At 48.5% G+C, this 26,611-nt stretch overlaps 1 protein-coding gene across 2 annotated transcripts in view; it reads left to right on the top strand.

Moving 5' to 3' along the window:
- Nucleotides 1-26,611, top strand: part of ESRRB (estrogen related receptor beta) — a 191,386-nt gene that overhangs the window by 153,404 nt on the left and 11,371 nt on the right. For both annotated transcript variants that reach the window (XM_050798838.1, XM_050798837.1), the window contains exons 4-5: nucleotides 17,420-17,530; nucleotides 18,001-18,162. In XM_050798838.1, coding sequence (XP_050654795.1) covers nucleotides 17,420-17,530; nucleotides 18,001-18,162 — 273 coding nt within the window. The remainder of the gene's footprint in view (nucleotides 1-17,419; nucleotides 17,531-18,000; nucleotides 18,163-26,611) is intronic.

Below are 26,611 nucleotides of genomic sequence, written 5' to 3'. Positions count from 1 at the left end.
AGGTCCCCCACTTCACCTCAGCTCAGCCCAGCACCTATATCCATAAAACAGAAGCTCTTGAAGCAGACCCTCGGCGGCCTTTGTGTCGACATGGCACACTGGCTTTTAAAATGCTCCTCATTCAGGGCTTCATTTAACCCCTTTGTGATGGAGCGGACCACTCAGCTCTTGGACAGGCCAGCTGCTTCGTTAGGGGCTCAACCGAAAAAACAGTCTCCTTTCCAGATTAAAAATGGGCCACATCCTGTGGAAAGCCTGTCTGTTAGTTCATTTTTGACTCTATATAATTTTGGTCTTGCTCCTGGATAGGATGATCCAAACTGGTGGCTGAACTGGGTCCCCTGACTCCTATGCCAGGCTCTTTCTGCTCCTTCAGAGCCTCCTGGTGTTCACAGATGGGAAAATTGAGGCACAAAGGCCCAGAGAAGCATGCCTGAGTGCTGGTCTCTCGACTTTCCTCTCTGTGTGGTGCTGGGAATCTGAGGGTTTCTAAGCTTTGGAGACTCATTTATTCCTCTTAAGCCCTAGAGACGGAGCTGCTTGACCTGTTGTTCTCACATCCAGAGACGAAGCTGGATGTGAGAACAGCAGGTCAAGCAGAGGGCCAGGGGCCACTTGGTTGCAGCGTGCAGCCTCCCTTCCTACTTGACAGCATCCCAGGTACTTAGAGCAGCCAGAAGCCTCATTGTTTTCAATATAGCCCTGAATTTTACAGGTGACAAAATGGAGCCCTGCAGGAGCTGGGGTGAGATGACTCCCACTCTCAGTCACACATTCATTTGAGGGGAGCTGGGCCCAGAGGCTGGAACTTTCCTTGCCCTGTTCAGTGTCTGCTCCCCATGGCACAGGGCAGGGATGGGGGAGGGCCAGAGGGGACCCCCACTCAATTCCTGGACCATCTTGTAACACGGAACAGAGTCTCTTTGGGGGCTATGCAGGGCTGGGAAGAGAGAAGGGCACTTTCTAGTGGCTTCCCAGGAAGCAGGAGATGGTGAGGGGTGCACTGATGGCAGGAAGGGAGATGGTGAGGCCCACAATTGCCCGGTGGCCACTCAGACATCCAGACTGGCACTCGTCAGAGAAACGAGGTGGACACTGTGTGTCCCAGGATGATGGTATTGGGGGTGCTGGGAGGACAGAGGCATGAGACCCCTGCTGCCTCAAGTGGGCAGGACGTACAGGGGACGCCTCAGTGTTGACACCCCTGCCCCGCTGCAAATATAGCCCTTTGGTTGATGTCCTTTACCCAGGGTGGCAGCTGGGGCCTCCCAGGCAGACATGCTGAGCCCGAAAAGGCCCTTTAAAGAGCTCTGCCTAAAGAAGGAAGGGACAGCCACTGGAACGCTCCCTCCCCCACTCCCTACCAGTGCTGGCAGGTCCAGATCCAAGAGTGGGGAGATGACACAAAGCGGAGAGCCGCATTTAGTTTCTGTCCCCTGCAGGGCCTTGGAGAGATCCTGGGATCTGAAGCTCCGTGGGGACCGACCCCCTTAGGAGGAGCATGCCTCCTTCAACAGCCTGGGCCCCTGCCAGGTGGGGCTCTTGGCAGCTGCCTGGCTTGGCTTTTGTTTGGGGGTCCCTCCTGGCTCTGCAGGCAAGGCCCAGGCCCCCCGAGACCAGCGTGGGCTCATCGCCCACCTCAGACTCTGACGGGACTCTGAAAGGCAAACTTCACCTTCCCCAGGGCTGCTCCTCTGCGTTAGGGTCCCACAGTGGGCCTCTGTTGCTGGGGGGGTTGGGGGGCCAGGGGCTTGGGGAGGGCTGCAGAGGGAGAGATGTGGGTGCCTCTGCCCTCTCTGCTCCCCTCACCTACACGTCTGAACACCATCCTCCCCCGCATCCAGCCACACTCTCCTTGTGTTTTATGATTTTTCCTTTCTTAGGTAAAATAATCAGAGATCGTTTCCCAATTTGGGGGCCCAGCAACAGCCACAGAAGAGATCAGACTTGGGCTTTCTCTCGCTCTCCCTCTCTCTTAAGACTGTGCTCAGCTCAGGGATCTAAGCTTTTCAGATTCCTCACATGGTTGGGACAGATCCTATGGCCACCTCCCTGTGACTTTCTCCCTGGAACATCCAGAGCAGACCGTGGAAAGCAGGAGATGTCCAAAGGCCTATCTTGCTTTAAGCAAATCTAGTACATAAAAATCTGTATTTTCAGAGAAAAAGTAATTTTTCTCTTTTAAAAATTGAATACAAAATCTGGGTTAGGAGTTGGTGGCCTGTGTTCTGCCCCTGGTTATTAGGTATTTCTGCCTATGTAATTTTTTTTTTTTTCTTTTGAGACAGAGTCTCGCTCTGTCGCCAGGCTGGAGTGCAGTGGCGCCATCTAGGCTCACCACACCCTCCACCTCCTGGGTTCAAGCAATTCTCCTGCCTCAGTCTCCTGAGTAGCTGGGACTACAAGTGCGCACTGCCATGCCCAGCTAATTTTTGTATTTTTAGTAGAGATGGGATTTCACCATGTTGGCCAGGATGGTCTCGGTCTCTGGACCTCATGATCTGCCCACCTCAGCCTCCCAAAGTGCTGGGATTACAAGCATGAGCCACCACCCCCGGCTGCCATTTAATATTATTACTCACACCCACATGCTTCCATTTCTTCACTGTAAAACAGGGATCTTCATACCTGTTCTCCGGCACTGGTCAAAGTGGGGACCTAGGACAGATGGGACAGCTCCTCTTGGCAGAATCCACTGTGGGATTGCTTTGCAATGTCAGCTCCCTTGATGTGTTAAAATACTCCAGTGTTTGATTCAGGCTGGGCGCGGTGGCTCACAGCACTTGGGGAGGCCAAGGTGGGCAGATCACCTGAGGTCAGGGGTTCAAGAGCAGCCTGGCCAACATGGTAAAACTCCCTCTCTACTAAAAATACAAAAATTAGCTGGGCGTGGTGGCACACGCATGTAATCCCAGCTACTCTGGAAACTGAGGCAGGAGCATTGCTTGAACCCAGGAGGCAGAGGCTGCAGTGAGCTGAGACTGCATCACTACACTCCAGACTGGGTGACAGTGCAAGACTCTGTCTCAGAAAAAAAAAAAAAAAAAAAATTCTAGTGTTTGATTCAAAGACACTGTCATTTACAGTCAGCTTTTCATCAGTCTGCCTCTTGTGTTGGGGGAGGCAGACTGGTGTCTGGCCGCCCTGATTTGCTTCCTGGATTTGTTGGTGGGAATCTTAAAAGGTGGCCTTGTCTTGGGCTGGTCCCCACTGTGGGTTCTAGAATCAGGATGGGCAGCTCCCCCGGTAGTCAGCCTTTGCAGCCTGGCTAGGATGTGGACTGACTCAGCCCCTAAATCCGGAAAAGCCCTGGAAAACCACTAACTGCATTTCCTAGGGGGCTCCCCAAGTCCTCAGTGCAGCTGTGGGACTTCAATGATTCTCTCTAGACAGCCCGTCCCTGCCAACTTCACCTCCTCCTCACCTCATGTCCCTCATGTGACCAGCCTCCCAAGCCCGCTCCACTTCTCCCCCACTCAGCCCCTGCCTGCCTTTCCCCAAGTGTTTTCTAAAAGATATTTGATTTCAGTGAAAGCTGGGCCGACATCCATGCAATATGCTCTCACTCGCTTTGTGCTTGTTGGGAAGGTGGAGGGCTCCTCCGGGGATTCTGGGTAATTGCGTTAGTGGCCAGCTCATGTCAGGAAATTAAAAGGAGGCCCTGATCAGGTTCCCACTGCATGGGATTTAATGGCCTTGTATTTATAGAGTATTCTGCCTCTAGCCCATGCCAGAAATATCACTTTTTTTCTGGCCCTGTGAATGAAGAAAGAACATAAGAGATGACTTGCCTTTAAACATTCTTTTTCTTTTCCAAAATATATTAGTGTTTTGAAACAAAGCAACTCTTTAGCACTTTAGAGAATGGTATTGAGCTACAGCCTGAGAATGTCGATGTGTGTTTGCATCCCTTTCGAGCCACTTTACTTTCTACACACACTGCCACCCCCAACCACACACACACAAACACACACACACATACACATACACATATACACACACACACACACAGGTACCTGACAGCTCACAGGATCTTCCCAGGCACCCTGAAATCTTCGGCCCACTCAGCCACAATGACCTCTGGTTGGAGACGTGTTGATTGAATGAAGACTCAGGAGATGATCTTGTCTGTGCTAAATTATTGTTACTGTTCACTGCAGGCTTTTGGATAACGGGTTCGGTGGTCACGTAGGCCTGGTTAAACCTTCTCTTCACCACTTATCGGCTCTTTGGGCCGGTTACTCAAACCCCTGTAAGCCTCCCTTTCCTCCTCCATAAAATGGGAATACTAATAGTGCCTATCTTCATCTTGCTCCCAATCTTCAGGGAAAGCCCCTAGAGTTATACCGTGAAGTCTGATTGTTATTAGAGATTGATATTCTTCATGTTACAAAATGGATTTTCTTCTGTGATCCAGAGGCAATTTTGAATCTCCTGTAACCTCACTCCCTACTCTGACTGGTAATCTTGCTTCACATGTTCGGGAAAAGATAGAAAGTCACATGTGAAATTTCTTACCCTCCTACCATTGAATCCACAAACTTACCAGTTTGTGCACCTGTTTTCTGTATTCCTTTTGGTAGAATAGAAGTATTTCCAATCCTGACAAAAGGTGGTCCCGCTCCTGCCCTCCTGTGCTCTGAATCACTCTCTTCTTTACCAAGGACTTCATTCCTTTTTTTTTTTTTTTTTTGAGATGGAGTCTCACACTGTTGCCCAGGCTGGAGTGCAGTGGTGCAATCTTGGCTCACTACAACCTCTGCCTCCTGGGTTCAAGCGATTCTCCTGCCACAACCTTCCGAGTAGCTGAGATTACAGGCATGCACCACCACACCCAGCTAAGTTTTTGTATTTTTAGTAGAGACGGGGTTTCAGCATGTTGGTCAGGCTGTTCGCGAACTCCTGACCTCAAATGATCTGCCCGCCTCAGCCTTCCCAAGTGCTGGGATTACAGGAGTGAGCTACCATGCCCAGCCTTTTACCAAGGACTTCATTCCTATAGTATCTTCTCTGCTTCCAGGACCATCGAATTCTCCCTCACTACTGGATCATTTTAATTAGCAAACAAGCATACTTCTGTTCTCCCATTATGAAGACAAAATTATTAATATATATATATATATATATATTTTTTTTTTTTTTTTTTGAGACGGAGTCTCGCTTTGTCGCCCAGGCTGGAGTGCAGTGGCCGGATCTCAGCTCACTGCAAGCTCCACCTCCCGGGTTTACGCCATTCTCCTGCCTCAGCCTCCCGAGTAGCTGGGACTACAGGCGCCCACCACCTCGCCCGGCTAGTTTTTTGTATTTTTAGTAGAGACGGGGTTTCACCATATTAGCCAGGATGGTCTCGATCTCCTGACCTCGTGATCCGCCCGTCTCGGCCTCCCAAAGTGCTGGGATTACAGGCTTGAGCCACCGCGCCCGGCCAAAATGTATTTTTTAACTTTTAAAAAATATTTAAAAAATTTTTTCACATTAAAAAAAAGAGACAGGGTCTTGCCCAGGTTGTTCTCAAACTCCTGGGCTCAAGCAATCCACCCACCTCAGCCTCTCAAAATGCTGGGATTACAGGTGTGAGTCACCATGCCCAGCCAAAAACGAAATTAAATTTAAAAAATCCACAACTGTGTTTTATCCCTTCATCTCAATCCAGTTATTGCTACCTGATCCCACTCTCTCAGCAAAGCCTCCAAAAGGAATTGACAGCACTTGCTATATTCATTTTCTTATCCCATTCACTCCTTTCTTTAAAAAAAAAAAAAAAAAGTTAGCATTGAATAGATCCAGAAATACACTTATAGTATATTACATTAGTTAGTGTAAGGTAGGCTTTTTTTTTTTTTTTTTTTTTTTTTTTTTTTTTTTGAGACAAAGTCTTGCTCTATCAACCAGGCTGGAGTGCAATGGCATGATCTCAGCTCCCTGTAACCTCCGCCTCCCGGGTTCAAGTGATTCTCCTGCCTCAGCCTCCTGAGCAGCTGGGACTACAGGCATGTGCCACCACACCTGGTTAATTTTTTTGTATGGGATTTCACCATGTTGGCCTGGCTAGTCTCGAACTCCTGACCTCAGGTGATCCACCCGCCTCGGCCTCCCAAAGTGTTGGGATTACAGGTGTGAGCCTGTAATCCCACTCCAGGCCAGGCTAGGCTTCTAAAAGAAAGAGACTCCCTTTCCCCCTCCACAAAAAAAACCAAACTCCAAAACCACCCAGAAGGCTAAGCAGGATAGCAGTTTCATTCCTGCTCATTTCTCACATAACAGGCCGTAGGTCACAGGCAATCCAGGACGAGCTGGCAGCTCTGCCAAGCTTAGCATGTGGCTCGCCCTTGCGGACCCCAGTTCTTCCCCATCTCACAGACATCTAGAAGGAGGAAAAGCCCATGTGAAGGGCAGGACCACAAGTAGCACACATCTGTTCTTCTCACTCACAGCCCATTGCTGGAACTGAGTCACAGGGCCACGCTTCTCTGCCACGGAGTCTTGGAATTGTAGCCATTATCTGGGACGTCACGTACACAGCTAAAACGTTGTTGGTATGGAAAAAGAGAATGATGAGAATGACGTATTTTCAAGGACAAGTATTGTTTTTTGGGGGGGGATTTTGTTGTTGTTTTTGTTAAAGAGACAAGGTCTTGCTCTGTGGCCCAGGCTGGAGTACAGTGATGTGATCATAGCTCGCTGTAACCTCTAACTCTTGGGCTCAAGAGATCCTCCCACCTCAGCCTCCCAAGTAGCTGGTCTGCAGGCATGTGCCACCATGTGGGGCTAATTTTTAAATTTTTTTTTTTGTAGAGACAAGATCTTGCTATATTGCTCAGGCTGGTCTCGAACCCCTGGCATCAAGCAACCCTCCTGCTTCAGCCTCCCAAAGTCTTCCCTAGATATTTTAGACCTCCATGTCTAACTGCCCTATTGGCATTTCCACTTGGGTCCCTTGTGAGACATCACAGATTAAACATGTCTAGAGATTAACTCTAGGTTTGAACCATTCCTCCTACTATCCCTTCCAGTCTTTCCCATCTCAGGAATCGTGATGCTAGTCACCCATTGCTCAAGAGAAACCTGGAGGTCATCCTTGACTCCTCCCAGATCAATGTCCAAAATGTATTTCAGATTCTCCTACTTTTCTTCATCTCCATGGTCATGACCCTGGTCCAACGAAGTATTGTTTTTTTCCTGGACCATTGCAACAGTTTCCTAACTGGACTTCTGATTCCACTCTTGGTCCTGTTTAATCCCCCTAGCAGTGATCTTGTTAAAGCACTGGTAAGATTCTGTCCTTTTGCTTTACATCACTCAGTGGCTCTCCATTGCACTCAAAATACAATCCAAACACTTTGCTTTGGTCTTCAAGACCTTGCATGGTCTATCTACTCCCTGCCTCTTCAGTATCATCTCATACCATGCCTTTCCTTTCTGCTCACTCCTACCCACTCTGCTCCAGCCTCCCTGGCTGTTTTTGACCCTCAAGCATGACAAACGGTTTCCCATCTTAGGACTTTCAGGGCCTTCCCTCTGCCTGGAATGTTCTCCCCAAGGCTGGCTCCTTCTTATCCTTCCGACCTCAAGTTAAATGTTATCTTCTCAGAAAGGCCTCCCTGTCCACTCTATTACATGCTATCATATCCCCTTGTATGCTTCTTCATTGAACTTCTTTCAGTCTGACATTATCATATTTATTTATTTGTTTATTTGCATACTTGTTTGCGCTGGCTACCTCTAACACAATTGTTCTTAATTCAGGCTCCAGGATGGCAATTTGCCTTTAGTTGGACTCAGCTGGAGTGCATGATTTAAAGGCTTCTTAGGCAGTGTCTGGGATTAACAGGCAAGAGTGCCATGATTGATTAGCAATGTCTGCCACAGACTAAGCAATGGAAGGCAGGTGATAAGTCTTTGCCATGCCTGATCTGGTCAACTGAGTTTCAGCGATTTGACCAAGGCCACACAGCTCGTAAATGACAGAGCTGGGTGGAATCTAGTCTCCTTGGCTATGTGGAATTCCTTCTAAGAAGCCTATTCCAACCTCACCGTTGATGCCTTGGCCAGTATGGAAGCCTGCAGCCCTTTCTTAAAGGGGAAAAAAGAAGAAGGGAAAGGAAAGGGAAGCTGGGCTGAAATAACTTCTCTGTGTCAGGTGTACGGTTTTGGAGACTTGTTGGCAGTTGGGAATGCAGGGCGTAACACAGTTTTGTCAAAATGTCCTTGGGAATGTGGTGGCATGATAAGAAGTGTCTGGAGGAGCCCAGCATAATAGCAGACACTCCTTTAATAGGCAGAATTCTGGGAGCTCATCACTCACTACCACTTACCCACCACAGTGCCCAGAGTCCACAGAGTAGCTGGCAAAGGCCCCGGAATATTAGGTGTCTTCTGTGTCTGTTTAGCTACAAGGCTCTCTCTCTCAGCTTTTAGGAAGTCAGGTGTGAGGCGCTCTGCCTTTATGGTGTGTCATCGGGGTAAGAGGCAGCCCAAAAGAGCCATAGTGTCTGAGGCAGCAAGGCAAGCTTGCCTGTCACCCAGAAACCCGCACAGAGCAGGTGGCTGAAGGAAGCCCAGTGTATACAGCGGTTGTGGCTGAGAGTTCAGGGCATCGCACTGGGCTGGAGTGCCCGTCAGCATGCCCACACAACTTCCAGAGCCTCAGGGGCTCATGACATCCACATCACCTTCTGGGTGGTTTTCTCCTCCTCCTGGGGGTGGGTCAGCTATAGTTTGGTAGAACCTACAGGCAGGGAGTTCACCCCAAGTTTCCTGGGAAGAATACCGGTCACATAAAAGTATTGAATAAAATAGGTTTAGCACAGTGCTCCCCAGACCGGGCACATAATTAGAATTAGTAGAGGAGCTTTGGAAAAACACTCATTCCTCAACGTCTCCCTAGACCTACCGACTCAGAGCCTCTAAATGGATAAGTCCTCAAAGTCTGTGCTGTTCGAAGGCTTCCCAAGGCATTCTGAAATTATATGGGACTGGTGTCACAAGTTTAGGGCAAAGAAGATAGGACTTGGAGATCTGAAAATCAAGGTTCAAAGCTTCCCTGTGATGTTTCTTGGCTGTGTGATCCTGAGTGAGTCGCCTGACCTTTCTGAGCCTCAGATCTTACATGGGACTAATCATAATTGTGTATATTCTTCCTCCTCAACATTGTTAGGCAGCTCAAATGAGATACGGGTATGAAATAGATTTGTAAACCGTGAAGCTGCTTATTTTGTTCATAAACCAGGGATGTTGAATTTGGCGATGGTGATGGGGGAAAGTTCTGGATAAGGGGAAGAGAAGGGTGTTGGTCATGAAAACCTTGCAATGCCAGTGGGGATCTTGACCTCAGACCTGGACAGTAGCTCATGGGAGGACACTGGCTCAGAGGCGTTTCCCCCGCCTGCCCTGTCTGAACCTTTCCTGTTGGAAGAGAAATATGATGGGGAAGCTCCTGGGACAGGCTTAGGGCCAGGTGCAGGGCCACGCTTTGCAGAGCTTTAGCCTGCTATTTTTAGTGCCTGGGTATAAAAGAAAGAAGCTTAAAGTGGCTCCACTGCGACTGACCCTGCACACTCGGCTATTTTTACTTCTGAAAGACTGGGATCTTGTCCAGCTTAGGGAGGGAAGATGAGAAGAAAGGAGGGAGATGGAGGGAAGAAGGAATTATTTTACTTCCATTAAGAAAAATGTCAGAAGCCTGATCTTATCAAGCCAGCTGGTGGATATCCTATCCCAGATGTGTAAGCTGCCCGCTGTGGACGCTGTGACGTGCCTGCAGTGGATAGGAGGGGCCAGCAGGTGGGGAGCCCTGCTCCCCTCTTCTCAAGGAGTTTCTGTCCCAGAGTGACCCCGAAGCTTCTTTGCTATATTTTTGTGCCCTGAGCTGGGAAGTGGGCTTGACCACCACAGGCACGAGGGGCACCAGCCTGGTGATGAGGCCGGTGGAGGTGGGAGCAGTTATGACTGCAGCCAAGGGCGGGACCTCTGTTCTCAAGGTGGACAAAGGCGGCCATCAGACCCGCTGGCATATTCCAGAGAGTCCCAGTGTTTGGGCTGTGTGCCCTGGGTACAATATTTAACCTCTCTGAACTTTAATTTCTTCATTTAATACATCTGACTCACGGTAGTTACAGCTGTGGGGATGTTTCTCCCTTCCATGAGGAAGTTCAAGCCAGACTCCATGACCTTCAACAGGCAGATGAAAGGCAAGAAGTTACTACTGAGTGCCTACTGTGTACCAAGCACTCTGTCACATGTTTCAACATTTTACGTTGTTTAATTCCACTAACCTGAGAAAGGATAGATATTTTTTAAAATTTTAACAGCTTTATTGAAATATAGTTCACCCATTTAAAGTATACAGTTTGATAGCATTTTGTATTCCTATATTTGTAAATTGTGGCAAAATATATATCACGTACAACTTGGCATTTTAGAAATTAAGTGTACAATTCAGTGACATCAAACACATTCACAATAGTATGCAATCACTGACCAGTTACTGTGGCTCATGCCTGTAATCCCAGTACTTCGGGAGGCTGAGGAGGGCGGATTGCTTGAGCTCAGGAGTTTGAGACTAGCCTGGCCAACATGGTGAAACCCTATATCTATAAAATATACAAAAATTAGTCAGGTGTGGTGGCATGTACCTGTAATCCCAGCTACTCAGGAGGCTGAGGCAGGAGGATCACTTGAGTCCAGGATTGTGCCACTGCACTCCAGCCTGGGTGACAAACTGCAACCCTGTCTCAAACAAAACAAAACAAAACAAACTATTATGTAATCACCATCAGACCAGGAGTTCAAGTCCAGCCTGGGCAACATAGTGAGATCCCCCATCTACCAAAAAAAAAAAAAAAAAAGGAGGGGGCCAGGCACAGTGTTTCATACCTGTAATCCCAGCACTTTGGGAGGCTGAGGCAGAAGGATCGCTTGAGGTCAGGAGTTTGAGACCAGCCTGGGCAACATAGTGAGACCCCCATCTCTACAAAAAAAATCTTTTTTTAATTATCTGGGTGTAGTGGCGTGTGCCTATGGTCCTAGCTATGTGGGAGCTGAGGTGGGAAGATCTCTTGAGGCTGGGAGGTCAAGGCTGCTGTGAGCCAACCTGGCCTATAGAGTAAGACCCTGTCTCTTAAAAAAAATGGGGTGCAGTGGTGTGCACTTGCAGTCCCAGCTACTGGGGAGGCTGAGGCAGGAGGATCACTTGAGCCTAGTAGTTTGAGGTTGCAGTGAACTGTGATGGACTCACTGCACTGCAGCCTGGGCAACGGAGCAAGACCTTGTCTCAAAAAAAAAGAAAGATTAAGTGGAATCACATAATATCTGTCCTTTGGTGTCTGCTTTATTTTCCTTAGCGTAGTGTTTTTAAAGTGCATTCATGCTATAGCATATATCAGAACTTTATTCCTTTCTGTGGCTAAGTAACATTTCACGTATATACCACCTTTGCTTCTCCACTCATCTATCCAGACACTTGGATTGTTTCCACCTTTTGGCTATTGTGAATTATGCTGCAGTGAACATTGTCCTACAGGTGTCTGTTCAAATTCCTTCTTTTTAGTTTTTGAAAATTTGCTTCTTTTCCCCACACTACACAGATGTATGTTCAGATTCCTCTTTTCAGTTTTTTGGGGGTATATACCTAAGAGTGGGATTGCTGGATCGTATGGTAATTCTGTTTAGCTTTTTGAGGAACCATCAAACTATGTTCCACATGGTTACACCATTTTCCAGCAGTATCGTTTTTTAAGTTTTCAATTAAACTTCTTATTTTGAGATAATTGCAGCTTCACAAGAAGTTGTAAGAAATAATAGAGATGCCATGCATCACTTACCAGTTTCCCCTAATGGTAACATCTTTAAAAACTACAGTACAATATCACAACCAGGATATTGATACAGTCAATTGACATTGATATGGCCAAGATGCAGAAAATCTTTAAGGGTGAAGTGGGTTTTTTTATTATTAATTTTTTTTTTTTTAGATGGAGTCTCACTCTGTTGCCCAGGCTGGAGTGCAATAGCGTGATCTCAACTCAAGATCGCCATCTGCACAGGGTCATGTATTCCAGGGATTATCAATTTTTTTCTATTCATGGAGCACTCAGAAATATTAAGATTCTGACCTGTACACATTAAGGGATTAAACGGTGTTAACGGTGGTTAAAACAGAGGATCTGTATTTATTACAGTATTTGGAAATATGTGACACTTTACATTTGAGCATTACTAATGCTTTTCTGCATTCAGAAAAGTATCCATAAGATGATAAAATCTAATAATCCTAGACAGTAATTGTAAGTTAATTAGTATTTTAATGTGTTTCCTGAGTCTACTTTTAGATATTTTATTAATATAAGGACACAAACAATAAGGCAACTCTCATTTCAAGTTCAAGTCTTGTTGTTTTTTCCAGTTAGTGTTTGTAAGGCTTAAGCATCCTAATTTTAAAAGTAATTGCCCATTGTATCAGTCAGTGAAAATTGCTTTCTGTCGCAAGTTATAGAGAACCTGATAGCAGCGTAAGCATGGATAAATGAAGTTGGTTTTTCCACCTTACAAGAAGCCTGGAGATGGGCAGCTGCTGTATTGCACAGAGCTCTCAGCCATGGCGGCAGGGGCTCCAGCTCTTTCTTCCTTCTCCGGTGTTCTTTGGTGTCCTCAGACAGCCATGTCATGACTGCAAGATGGTTGCCACAGCTGTAGGCTTCACCTTCCAGGTTGGGGCAAGAGAAAGGCAAAAAGAGCTGCACTGAACATGTCTGTCCCTTTTCCCAGAAAAGCAAAACCATTCCAGAAGTCCCACCATGGACTTACCCTGACGTCCCATTGGCATGGTGGCACACACCTATGGTCCCAGCTACTCGGGAGGCTGAGGCATGAGAATCGCTTGAACCTGGGAGGCAGAGGTTGCAGTGAGCCGAGATCGCACCACTGCATTCCAGCCGGGGCCACACAGTGAGAGTCTGTCTCAAAAACAGTAAAAAAAGAAGAAGGCCACTTCACTTAGGTGGGGGTCCATCTTCCCCAACCCCAGGCAAGGGGTGCAGAGGTTGCAGTAAGCCGAGATCGCACTGCTGCATTCCAGCCTGGGCCACTTTTTTTTTTTTTTTTTAACAGCATAACCTGATAATTGATACACATATTGATTGGAGCCATTGACCACTATGCTGTAAAGATCTGGAGGAGAAAATTTAGAGGAGAACTTACATTTGCTGTACCCTGGGAGGTTATACCATGGAATGGCAAAGACCTTGGGTCTTTTATTGGGCAGATTACTGAATCTCTCTGAGCCTCAGTTTTTCTTGTTTGGAAAATGAGGATAATAGCACCTGCTTTATATTTTTGTGCATTCAGTAGGGTAATACATACAGAGAGTCCTTTACAAATTATGCTGTTATCATTATCATTATTAATGTGATTTAGCAAAAACTTGGGTGCAATGCTGGGGAACAGTAATAATAAGGATGATGATGATAATAATAATACTTTCATTTTCTAAGCACGTGCTGTGTCTTGGGTACCTTGACAGACATTGGGGCAGGACTGTGAGCCGCCCCTGGCCTTAACGGGCACCTAGTCAGTAGGGGAAGCCCAGTGTGCTCTGGGAGCCCATGAAGAAACCCGGCATGGGGATGAGGAGGAAAGAGGTACATCCACCCCTGTATTCAATATCAAGTCTTTCCTGAACATCCATGAAAGGTCAGGCCCTATATTAGGACGCAGAACACCCCAGATGGAGCCATCAGCAGAGGTGGCGACTGCCCATCTCCTTGCCTTGCTGAAGGACGGACACCTCTTTTTATTTTGTGTTGAGCACGTCTCACTGTGATTGACAACTGCTTGCCAGGAAGCAGGGTGGATGGGAAGTGAGAGTTCATTCCAGTGGCATCTAGGAGAGAAGGTCAGTAAAGTGGGGTTGGGGCTTGTCCTGGACTCAAGGAGAGTATATGTTTAAGATCCTGGCATACAGTAGGTGCTCAGTAAGTGGGGGCCCTTACTGTCTCTTATGGATGAGGTGGACCGTTTTCACTCTTGGTCCCGTCACCATTCCAAGGGGAAGCAGAGCTTGGTGGAGGGTTTGGTTTGGCCTGGGTATAGTGAACAGAGGAGGCTTCTATGTAGACACGTCACAGGATAGAGTCAGAAAGCTTTTCTAGACAGGGAACTTTTCCCAAAAAACTTTCACAGGAAAAATCATCCTTCCTGTGTTTGTGTCTGCTCCTTCTGCCCTCCCTGAAGGGGCTTGGAGGGGTGAGGGGACAAATGTGAGCCAAAGTGCTGGCAGCATATAGGTTCAGTCTGGAGCTGGATGGCATCTAGCTGTCCCTTTAGGGTCCAAGGTACGGGTACGAGTTGATAGTACAGCTGTATTTGCTAGGATGCCTTAGTGCAGCGCTCCTCAAACTCTGTTGTCCATGCAAATCACCTTGTCTGGTTCCTCTGTGGCCAGGCCTGAGATTTCGAGGCTTCCACCAAGTCTCAAATGATGGCGATGATGCTGGCCTGCAGACCACACTTGAGGAGGAAGACAGCGGAGACTGCTCCTGCCCACACCTACTCAGCACTCTCTATTTGTGTGTGTGTGCGTATGTGTGCATGTATACATGCATGCGTGTGTGTGAGTGTGTGTGTGCTGATCTGACGCCTGGGCTTTGGCCACCAGAGTCTGCTCAGCCTGGACCTGGGAGGCAGGCAAGAAGCGCCAAAGCAGCCTGCAGCTGGGAGCCTCAGTTGCCCACAGCAGTACTGTCCTCAGGAACACATTTGTTACTGGCTTTCTCCCCTCCTTGGAAACTGTCCGCATGCACAGCCTTGTCGCAGATTCTGCTCCTGGAGAAGTCAACAACAGATGTTGTCAGTTACAAAACCTGACCTTCTAGGCAGAAGGGGAGTTTATTGGAAGCCTATCAGGAGGCTCAAAGAGTACATTGAGAAACCAGACAAGAACCACGAGAATCCCTGGAAAGCCCAAGAGCAGGACACCCAGTAGCCAGGACACACTGGCCAGGGGCTGCCTACACTCCGCTGTGGAGGCGCTGCTGGTCTGATCAGTCCTCACCTTCACTCTGCCCTTGTGCCTCCATTTGATGGTGCACTTGACTGAGCCTGTGTCATGGGTTCATGCCTTGACCTCCAGAGGGCAGAGAGAAGAACGTGTACTACTCAGATATCCATTGAGGGGTGAGGTGCAGGCTTCCAACAATTCCCCTATTCCCAAGAGGATGATTACCTTTTTTAAATTTTTTTAAAATTTTTCCTTTGAGATGGAGTCTCACTCTGTCACTCAGGCTGGAATGCAGTGGTGCGATCTTGGCTCACTGCAACCTCCACCTCCCGAGTTCTAGTGATTCTTGTGCCTCAGCCACCCGAGTAGCTGGAATTACAGGCATGTGCCACCACACCTGGCTAATTTTTGTATTTTTAGTAGAGATGGGGTTTCGCCATGGTGGCCAGGCTGATCTCAAACTCCTGACCTCAAGGCATCCATCCACCATGGCCTCCCAAAGTGCTGGGATTACAGGCGTGAGCCCCAGCGCCTGACCAGGGGAATTTCCTTTAAACAGGAAGCCCGGGTGGGCTGCTGAATAGACTCCCCCTCTCCCCGACTAAAAAACGTTCACTGCAACCATGTAGCACCAGGTACAAATGCACCAGGTTGTGGGGTCGAAAAAGACATTGCTGACAAAAATGTGGAGTTATAGGCTCACTCAGTGACCTCACAGCATTCTTGCCCTCCAGCGGGGGATGTGACCTGGAGTCCTGAACTGAAAACACCTGGGACAGCAGAGGGGTGGGGGGTAGTGTCCTCAGCACCCCGAAAGCCCTTTAGGGCAATGTGCACTTAAAGGAATTTTCTCCACTCATTCAGTAAACAAAGTAATTTTGCTTTCAGTTGCTCTAGGAAACTTCCTCCTTCCCAGGGACTTAAATTTAGTAGCTGTACATCCTAATAAAGAAACAGCCAGAAAATAGCCCCAGGCATGAATGGGCTCTAAATCATCATTCCACTAAGTAACCATTGTTCAGGCTTCCCCTTGCCTCTCCTGGAGAAAGGCCTGAATCGGGGGACTGGCAGCCAACCCTCTGGGGCTGAAGGACGGACAAGGCTGGGACAGGGATGAAGATTCTGTTTCTTCTGCTCCCGATCTAGCAAGCACCAGAGTTTATTAGAAAAGGGAAAGACAGGGCCCTGAAGGTCAACTGTGCGGGGCTCTGTGAGGGTGATACTCACCGCCTTTGGGGAAAAGAACAGAAGTTGAACCTGGCCTGTCACAGCAGAGGCTGAGGTGGCAACCAGCTTGCTTCTCTGAGGACTCTGGTCTCCGTGTCTGATTTCTTGTGTGTTTCAGTCAAGGTCCATTTCATGGTCAGGAAAAGGGAGCTGTTCTGTGAGCTCGAGGCAGAGACTCCAAGAAGGCACATTGTCTGAGGCTGGCCTGGAAGAGCCACAGCAAGAAAGCAGAAGTGGCTTCCAGGTTCCACAGGGCCCCAGCACCATGCTTGGGGCACCTGCTCTCTGGTGCTTTTGTGCGGTTCATACTTTGTAACCAATTTGTTGGGATTCATCCTCGCAGGCCAGGCCACATCAGTGGGTAGACAGTCTGAGCTGTGTGCCCACCTGAGGCCCTGTGCCTTTGATCTGCTGGTAGGGGCTTGAAATGGTACCAACGTGTCTGTCCAGGCAGCAGGAGCTGTGGGTGAGGCAGACTTCTGGAAGGCAAGTTGCATACAGTGACAATGACAGTTCTCTCCAGGGTAAACTCTCACTCCTGGAAGTGGGTGTCAACGTGGAGTAGCCACGGCTGCTTTTGAACCTACTTTCAAGATATTTCCAGGCACGGATTTTCCAGTCCAGAGGTGGCCAGTCCAACTGTTGCATTCCCAGCCCCTGGGGACTTGTGTAAAGACAGACTCTAGAGCATTATGCTAGAACCTCAGAGAGTGGGATCTAGAAATTGACTTTGGTAATGAGTGCCTCCTCAGATGCTTCTTATGTGGAAAATGTGAAAACCCCTGAAGTGCCTGTGAATGACTGGGATTCCTTTCTTTTGTTGGCAAGTTAACTTAACCCTCCCTGGATTCAAAGCAGATCTAACATAATGTGACTTTTTCCGCCAGCACTTGGTAGAGTGTCTTTGTTGAGATAAGGAGAACCAAGGGCTGAGGGTTGCTTGAGATGGATTTCAGAAGGATGCTGAATCCAGAGAGACAGGACCAGGCCTGGGGCAACTGGGATGCGCCATTACTGTTAGACAATTATTTTAGGATTGTCCAGCCACCTGACCTGAGGCTGGCCATGGGGCAGCTGTCAGAGGTCATCTGAGCATGGCCCTGAAGGACCCAGCCAGTGCTGAAATTCCAAAGTCAGTGCTTCTACCCTGGTGATGTTGAACAACTCCTGAGATCTTTTCCCTTTGCTCCCCAATAGGTGTGCGCCTTGATCGAGTGCGTGGAGGCCGCCAGAAATACAAGCGACGGCTGGACTCAGAGAGCAGCCCGTACCTGAGCTTACAAATTTCTCCACCTGCTAAAAAGCCATGTGAGTGTCAGTCCCTGTCCTTTCTGCCAGATCATCTCTGTACCTGGAACATCAGGCCTCCCTTAGGGAAACGTCATCTTCCCACCACTGGGTCATGAGACAATATGGATCTTGGGGAGGTGACATCAGTGCCTGGCACATTTAGAATGTGACTCCAATTGAAGCATGGTCCTGACAAGCCACAGGCCCCAATGTCCAGAACATGCTCCCCTTGCCACCCACCCAAGGTTGCTCTGCAGGTTCCTCCTGGAGAATTCATCAGGCAACTTCCCTTGGAGGGATATTTCTCAATATCCCAGATCACTGCTATCATCAACTTCATGGAGCCAGAACAGGAGGGGAGATTACAGCCACTTTGACCTTCCTGGGGCTCTTAGGAACCCGACTTTGCTTCCTGACCCATCTGAGCCTCCACCCCGGCCCCTTTCCTCTTTTCCCAGCATTTACCTTTCCTTCTTTGGTTGTTGCAGTGACCAAGATTGTCTCATACCTACTGGTGGCCGAGCCGGACAAGCTCTACGCCATGCCTCCCCCCGGTATGCCTGAGGGGGACATCAAGGCCCTGACCACTCTCTGTGACCTGGCAGACCGAGAGCTTGTGGTCATCATTGGCTGGGCCAAGCACATCCCAGGTGAGCATGTGGGACCAGGGGAGAGTGTGGCCAGGGACACTCAGCCAGCATCCCCGCAGCCTACCCAATGGCTATGCTTCTGATGCCCAGATCCTGGACCCCAGAAGGCCTGTGAAATCCTGGCAGGCCTGTTTCTCTGAGCTCCTCTTCTCTCCTTGTAGCATTGAAGAGGAACAGATAGTTAGAAGGCCCAGTGAGGCTTATACACTGCTGCAGACTCTTCAGAATTAGTTATCATTCAAGGTGGGGCCATGTTTGAATCTACAATTAGTGTAATATTCAAAGAAAAAGTTCCTTGAGCCCTTAAAGGGCAAAGAGTAGGGTTTTCCTGTAGACCTTATTGGAACAATGCCGGAAAACAACAGAAGAAAGACTGACTCTCTCTTCCTATTGGAGGCAGCAGAATGGAGCAGTGAAGAGCATGGGCTTGGGAATCAGATTGGGATTCCAATTCTGGGTCTGCAGCTTACTAGCTGAGTAACCCTAGAGGCCACCTGACCTCTCTGTCAAATGGGAATACAAGAGTCCCCCACTTTGTGAGCTTTGATGTGAGCATGAAATGAGATCCTGTGTTTCGTGGAGCGTTCGGCACAGTGTCTGGCATGTGCTGGCATCGGTTGCATGCCCACTATTGCCATTCGTCTGTTCTCTAAGGGAGGCCTGTCTCTGGGTTGGCTTCTGAGATTTTAAGGGCCTTTCTGGTGCGGAAAGTGTGTGTTACATGTTTCAGGCTGTGTGGACTTCTCTTCGCTGTGTGTGGACCCAAACCCTGCTTTCAGCCTCTCTAGGTCTGGGCAGATGGCAAGAGCTTTTTTATTTTTGTAGACACCAACACCCATGTATTCTACATTACATACATATTGGGGGCCTTTCTCTGTGCAGTTTATTCCTCAACTCCTTTAAGACTCTAAAATGTTGACTCAGAGTGTGGTAGAAACTCCTTTTATCTTTCTGGTGATGCCTCACCGTGAACATGGGACAAGTCAGCTTCCTGTCTGTAGATCTGTGTTTCATTTGTTGTGGCTCTGAAAGGCGAATACAGCATGCAGATGATACAGCAAAGGTGTCCTAGACTTTGGACACCAAGGCCCACAGTTGTTTTTTTGTTTGTTTTTTGAGAGAGTCTTGCCCTGTTGCCCAGGCTGGAGTGCAATGATGTGATCTCGGCTCACTGCAACCTTCGCCTCCCAGGTTCAAGTGATTCTCGGTCCTCAGCCTCCCGAGTAGCTGGCATTACAGGCGCCCGCCACCACGCCCAGCTAATTTTTTTGTATTTTTAGTAGAGACAGGGTTTTGCCATGTTGGCCAAGCTGGTCTCAAACTCCTGACCTCAAGTGATCTGCCCACCTCGGCCTCCCAAAGTGCTGGGATTATAGGCGTGAGCCACCATGCCTGGCCCAAGGCCCACAGTTGATTGAGGGAATAAAAAAAGTCCTTCCGTGTGAGACCTTGCATGCCCAAGTTAAAGGACAGGGACGCACAAAGATATCAGATGGCCCAGAGACTCTGCTGGCAGGGACTGCCCGGTGGCCCCTGGGCATTCTGACCAGGGATCTGGGCTGGTACGCCCTTACTAAGGAGCTCAACCTCTCGGGGATTATATACTCAGTAGTTTTTGAATCTGCCCAGTGCTGGTTCAGCACAGATGTGGGGTCAGGCCACTGCTTAAGACACTTCAGCCTGGATTGCTCCACTAACCCAGGGCCAAATTGGGTACAGGTACCCCTGTCCCCACCCCCACACTCCTGTTCTAGGTTGAACAGATCCTGCATCCTAGCAATGGCTCATGAGTGGCGCCTGGCGGTCCCCTGGGTCAATGCTTTGTTCTTCCACAACCCTACCCCTGCAACACCACGGAGGAAGTAGATAGGACAAGGAGACCATGTCTCCCCTGCACTCATTTTTCCCTGTGCCTTTCCACCTCCAGCTCTATCTCCCATCTGTGCCCAACCAAGATAGCAGGGCTAGAGCAGAGTGGGTGCTAAAGCCATAGACTTTTGAATCAGGCAGCCTGGGCTTTCATCTCAGCTCTGTCCTTACTGGCCTTGTGCAACATACTGAATTTTTCAGAGCTTCAGTGTCCTTGTCTGTAAAGTGGGAATCACAATAGAGCCCCTCACGGGATTGCCGTGAGGATGTAGCGCACTTAGTGTGTACGAATGGCAGAGACGCTTACCAGGGCTGTTGTAGTTGCTAATAGTAATAAAAGCCTCCTTTCATGGCTTCATTTATCCTTGTCCAAAGCTGAATTCTTTTTGGTAAAAAAAATAAAATGAAATAAAAACAGGGGCTCAGTTGTCCATCTTAAATGCTAATTTGCCTATTTTGCATAAATCTGCATGCTGAATTCTTTGCCTCCTGACCTTCCAGTGTTTAAGGTAAAATTAATTAGTGAAGTCTCCTGCCACTGCATGAAAACCTCATACTGGCCGGGCACAGTGGCTCACGCCTGCAATCCCAGCACTTTGGGAGGCCAAGGCAGACAGATCACAAGGTCAGGAGATCGAGACCATCCTGACTAACACGGTGAAACCCCGTCTCTACTAAAAATAGAACAACTAGCCAGGCATGGTGGTGGGCGCCTGTAGTCCCAGCTACTCAGGAGGCTGAGGCAGGAGAATGGCATGAACCCAGGAGGTGGAGCTTGCAGTGAGACGAGATCGCACCCCTGTATTCCAGCCTCGGAGACAGAGCGAGACTCTGTCTCAAAAAAAAAAAAAAAAAAAAAAAAAAAAAAAAGAAAGAAAGAAAGAAAAGAAAACCTCCTACTAAAGGCAATGACACAATCAAGTTCCCGATTTTTTTTTTTTTTTTTTTGAGATGGAGTCTCTGCTCTCTTGCCCAGACTGGAGTGCAGTGGTACATTCTCAGCTCACTGCAATCTCCACCTCCTAGGTTCAAGCGATTCTCTTGCCTCAGCCTCCCGAGTAGCTGGGACTACAGGCACGTGCCACCACACCTGGCTAATTTTTTTTTTTCTATTTTTAGTAGTGATGGGGTTTCACCATGTTGGCCAGGCTGGTCTCAAACTCCTGACCTCAAGGGATCCACTTGCCTCAGCCTCCCAAAGTGCTGGGATTATAGGCGTGAGCCACTGTACCTGGCCAGGTGCCTGATATTTTTAAACTAATCAACTTTATCCCATCTCAGATTAGATGGAAAATGCATCTGACAGTCTCCCTAGCCCTGAGAGAGAGAGAGAGAGAGAGAGAGAGAGAGAGAGAGAGAGAGAGAGAGAAAGAGCTGGTTGAGTAGGGAGGATACAAGCTGGAGCCCATCTTTGGGCCTGTGTTGGCTTCTGTCCATTCTGGTGCCTGCACAGACAGAAAGAGGGGGACTGGCCACTCCAGGCTGCTCAGGAGTAAAGCTCTGAAGAATTTAGGCCACTGTCCTTAAACACAAGGTACCACATCTCATGCTTCAGTGTCTTCTAGCCTGGCACACAGAGGGCATTGCACACTTAGCTTTGCATGCACATATTGAGAAGTCACTATACATGAGGTCCCCTGATAGGAATTGTGGCTGAGACAAGGAATTAATTTTGCCCCAAGGATCCCATTTGGAACAAGGCTGACTTCCAGGGGGAACTTGGTTCACTCAGAATCTCAGCCATTGTTCAAGTCAGTCTGACATTATCCTACCCCAAATGCAGGTTTTTTACCTTGAGTTGAATGTTCCAAGTATTGGGTTCTCCATAGGGCAAGCCCAAGTCTTTAGAGTGTCCACCTCTTATTCCATGAGATCAAGAGCTAGCAGCCTTTAATAGGCAGTGGGGAATCACTTGATGAATTGCAGCCTCCTTCAAATGACCCAAGCCCGCCATCCTGCCTCCCTGGGCAGCCTCATGCCTGTGCCGGCCAGGAGAGCCTGCCCAGGGAGTCTCCACCACCCTGCCCTGCCCAGGTTCCCATGTGCAGGGCATCCCCAGAGGCCTCCTCACAAAAGTCCCTCAGCTGCGCTGCTCCCAGGTAGCCCCCGTCTGGCTCAATGAAATATGAGCTGCCGAGTGACAGCAGCTGTGTCTGAAGTGGCCCCAGATCCTATAATTACATCTCCCTTTATTACCTCTGCTAATGGCCCTCCAGGTCGACAGAAACGATCATAAATTAACAGATTATGAACTCCACTTGCCACAAATTATGTGCTTTTTTTTTTTTCCTTCTTCAATTCTAGGAGCTTTTGATGCCAAATCACAGATGGGGGGATGGGGAGCTTGGGGAGAGCCTGAATGTTATTAGATGAGTTGGTGCAGATAAAACAATTTTCCTGGGGCAGCGGAGCTCCAAGTGGGAGCCCAGGGAGCCAGGAGCTCTGGGCAGGCCCGAGAGCCTCAAGGGGGCAGTGCTGCCTGCAGTGAGCCTGGCACAGGGACACCCCTGCACTCCCAGGGGCACAGGCCACCCCCAGACCATCCTGGTAGCCTCTTCGGGGGCCTCTTGGTCCCAGAGTTACTAATAACTTGAGCATGAGACCCAGCCCAGCTGAGGGAGGCAGGGGTGGAAGGCGCTTTACTGAAGGGCAGGGAGGAGTGCCTGGGCTCCCTCTGGATTTTAAATAAAAGAATTTGTGGTTCTAGTAAAGACGTCAGATGGGACAGATGGGTCAAAATTAAGAGTTCCAAATTCCCCATCCTACGCTTCCTTCCGGGAATTTCCTGGGCAGATACAACCACTGTGTGGGGTGTGTGTGTGGGTGGGGCATGTGTATGTCCCTCAGTCCATGGGCTTATACCCTAACACTACTTTACACCTGCTTTTTCCATTTAATTATACAAAATAATAGCACTTACCTGTGCTAAGCAAGGTTCTAAGTGTTCCACGTGTCAGCTCATTTAATCTGAACAACCCCATGAGGTGAGTGCTGTTATTATTCCCATTTTACAGAAGAGGAAACTGAGGCACTGAGCGGCAGCGTGAGCAGCAGTTAGGAATCTGATCTCTGTGCTCATACGATGACACCCTTTTTGCCCCCTTGGGTATCGTTTCACGTCCACACAGAGTTCTACCTTATTTGGCACATTCGTTTAACTAAAAATTACATTTATATAATAATCACATGTATTACATTAGTTACCTTCTTTTTTTTCTATTTTGAATAATTTCAAGCAGTGATCTAATACCCTTTTACATTTATCTTTATGTCTTTATTCATATTTTTCTTTCTAGGAGAAATTTCTTTTTTTTTTTTTTCTTTTTGAGCCAGGATCTCGCTTTGTCATCCAGGCTGGAATGCAGTGGCGTGATCTTGGCTTACTGGAGTTTTGACCACGTGGGTTCAAGCGATCCTCCCGCCGTAGCCTCCCGAGTAGCTGAGATCACAGGCATGCACCACTGTGTCCGGCTAATTTTTAAATTATTTGTAGAGATGGGGTTTCGCCGTGTTGCCCAGGCTGGCCTTACACTCCTGGGCTCACGTGATCCTCCCACCTTGGCCCCCAAAGTTTGGGATTACAGGCGTGAGCCACTGTGCCTGGCCACTAGGAGAAATTTCTAGTGGTAGAATTGCTAGGTTGAAGGGAGCATGCCTTTTATTTTATTTTTAATTTAATTATATTTATGACTTACTTTTATTTTTAAGCATCTTAATCACTGACAGGGTTCAGAAGCCAAATGTAGACACAAATGTATATAACAGAAGTCTCACCTCTCCCTGTCCCCTCCCCTCCAGCCTCCTGGAAGTCACCATTTTTTCTTTCTCAATTTTCCTTCTGGTGTTTCTTTTTGCAAATATTAGAAAATATTTGAACTATTTCAGATGTTAAAAGATATCAAATATCTCCCCCTCCCTTCCTTGCACAAAATGAAGAAGGCTGTATTACCATTCAGCGCTTTGGAGTATACATTTAGATTATCAAAGCTATTTTCAGGGCTTTTTGAAAATGTTCAGGGAGGAAGAGCGCAATCAGGGACTGAGTCCAGAACTCAAAGCAGCCTAGCAGAGGTTTGGGAACAGGCCTCCCGGGTACATCCTCCCATGGCAGCACAGAACTTTCCAAGTCCGGACTCCCTCCCACCACTGAAGGGCAGAGCCTGACTCCTACAAGACAGGCAAAGGCAGCTAGCCCTGAATCTGGGTCCAAAGATCTTAGAGTGTCTAACCAAGTACCGTGGGCACATTTTCTTGTCTCCTGGGAGTCGAAGCCCATGGCATTTGTCCATCCTCTCTCTCCTTTTAGCTGCAAAGGTTTGTCAGGCAGCTTCTTTGCTGTGCTTAGCCGTGGGGGTAGGGGAAGGAAGAGCTCAGTGTCTGTGCATCCTGGGAACTCAGAGCTGGGATGGGCCAACCAGGGGCACCTGGGCATGTGCCTCATCAAAGGTGCCCTCACCACCCCACTGGAGAGCTCAGCCCTCAAGGCTCCCCTTCCACAAAGCCTTCCCTAGACTCTTGTTTGGACCACCTTCCCCAGTTACACGCTCTCAGAGCCCTGCATTTGCTGTAGCTCTTCTCATATTCTAATTTTGTGCTGATTTGTACCCCTTGGTGTGTGTCTTCCCCTTCACTGTAAGCCCTTGAAGGCAGGGAGCAGTTCTGGACTGAGCACACCATTCTGTCCCCGGTGCCTAGCACAGGCCTGGCACTTAGTAGGTGCTCAGTAAGTTTTTGCTGAATGTCTCAAAGGGCAGGAAAGCATTCTAGTAACATCCTAATGATTGTACCTGCATGATTCACTGCACAGGGGACTTTTCCCCTGCGTTTCCAGAAGCCTAGTCCTTACCTCATCTTCTCTCTCTGCCACCTTCCAATTCAGCTGTCTGCTAATTTTGCTCCTGCCCTCCTCCATCTCCCCTCCAGTCTGTCTGCTTTTAGACCCCCTCCCCAGAGCTGTCCAACACTCCCCCCACACACTCTCCCGTGCTGGCTGATTGGTATCTGTTAATTAATGTTGCCCAAGGCCTCTCTCCTACTCAGAGACCTGATAAGGGAAATTGGATGTCCATTTCTATCTATCTTTTATTACCTCCCAGCTCCCCCGGCCACCACAGGCAGCCACACCCCCTCTCCCATGCAGGGAATCTGGACAACCCCACACACACACACACACACACACACACACACACACACACACACCCTGACCCTCTGTCACAGCCTCTCCCCTGAGAAGGTGCATCAATCAAAGCTCGCCTGTGTCGGTCGGTGTAATCACTCCTGCTCTTTGGTTGATCACCCACGGATTCTGTTAGCCGGTGGTGATCTGAGCCGTCAGTCTTGGGCACCGTGATAATTCACTTGGAGAATGCTCACAGGGTAAGGGTGGCCTGCCAAGTTGGGGGCCTTCAGCTCCAGGAGTGCCCCCTAAGGTTCAACTGCCATGCCTTGTGTGGAAGCCAGGGAAGAAGTGGCATTTGAAGACAGAGGACAGCAGATGGATGGAGTAGACCACACAAGCCAAAGAGCTGGGTGATCCAGAAGCTCAGGACCACCCAGACCTCCAGACAAGTCCAGAGAGGAGAAGTGAGTGATGCCAATGCTGTGCCAACAACTACAATAATATTAATAGTAACAACAGCCACAGCCATTACCAGCACCCTGGCGTGTTGAGTGCTGATGGCGCCGGGAGAGGTGCCCAGCACTTTACATGCATCTCCTCTCTTCACCCCCACAGCACCCCACATCAGAAAGTGGCTTCCAGCCAGGGATGGGGTCTAAGTCAGCAAATGAAGTAGAAAGTCCTTCCTAGGCAAAACTAACCCTGAAAAAAATCCCTTCATGTCCGTTACCCATAGTGCATGGTGCAACAATTCTTTGAATAAATCCAGCATGTCCATGTTAGAACCAATCACTGAGTTTCTGTTTGAATCTCCAGTGAAGTTACTGCCTTGTGTTTGGTGGTTAAGATGTTTGAAAATCAGCTGACTTATTTATTTACTTACTCTGTCTTACTCTCCTATAAATCAAGATGTTAATTGACTTTGCCTAATTTAAGTGCGTGTATAATGCAATTCCAGTATATTATCATTGTTTTGCAGATGAGGACTCTCATCTCATCATTAGTAATAATAGCTCGGTAAATACTTAGTTTGTTCTGGAATCATCGTCTCAATTAGACCTCACAGCAACTCTGTGAAGTAGACCCTACTAAAAAACCATTTCCTAAATGAGGAAAGTAAGGTTTGGAGAAGTTGCATGGTTTTCACAAGGTCAGCCTACAGCTAGTAAATGGGAGTCAGCGTTCAACCCAGGCAATACCCAGAGCTCACTGGACAAGACAGTGTCGCAATTCTGGAGCCTTCTCCGTGCCCAGCTTCATTTTCACTGTGTAATCAGCCTCCTCAGTAGCAGGAAGCGGGGAACTCCCATGATTCCAAGCTCCCAGAACAGGACTGCTGGGTCATCGTGAAGCAGAGAATGATGGCCCAGGAAGGGGTGCTCTGACTCTGGGAGGACAGGCTGTCCTGTGAGAAAGTGCCCCTGACCCCGGGGACTCTTGATCTCTTAGCAGCCCCAGGCT

The sequence above is a fragment of the Macaca thibetana genome, chromosome 7 (genome assembly GCF_024542745.1).
Source record: "Macaca thibetana thibetana isolate TM-01 chromosome 7, ASM2454274v1, whole genome shotgun sequence".
Lineage (NCBI taxonomy): Eukaryota > Metazoa > Chordata > Mammalia > Primates > Cercopithecidae > Macaca > Macaca thibetana.
Note: the sequence above shows the minus strand (reverse complement) of the source record. Positions and strands in the feature narration are given on the sequence as shown.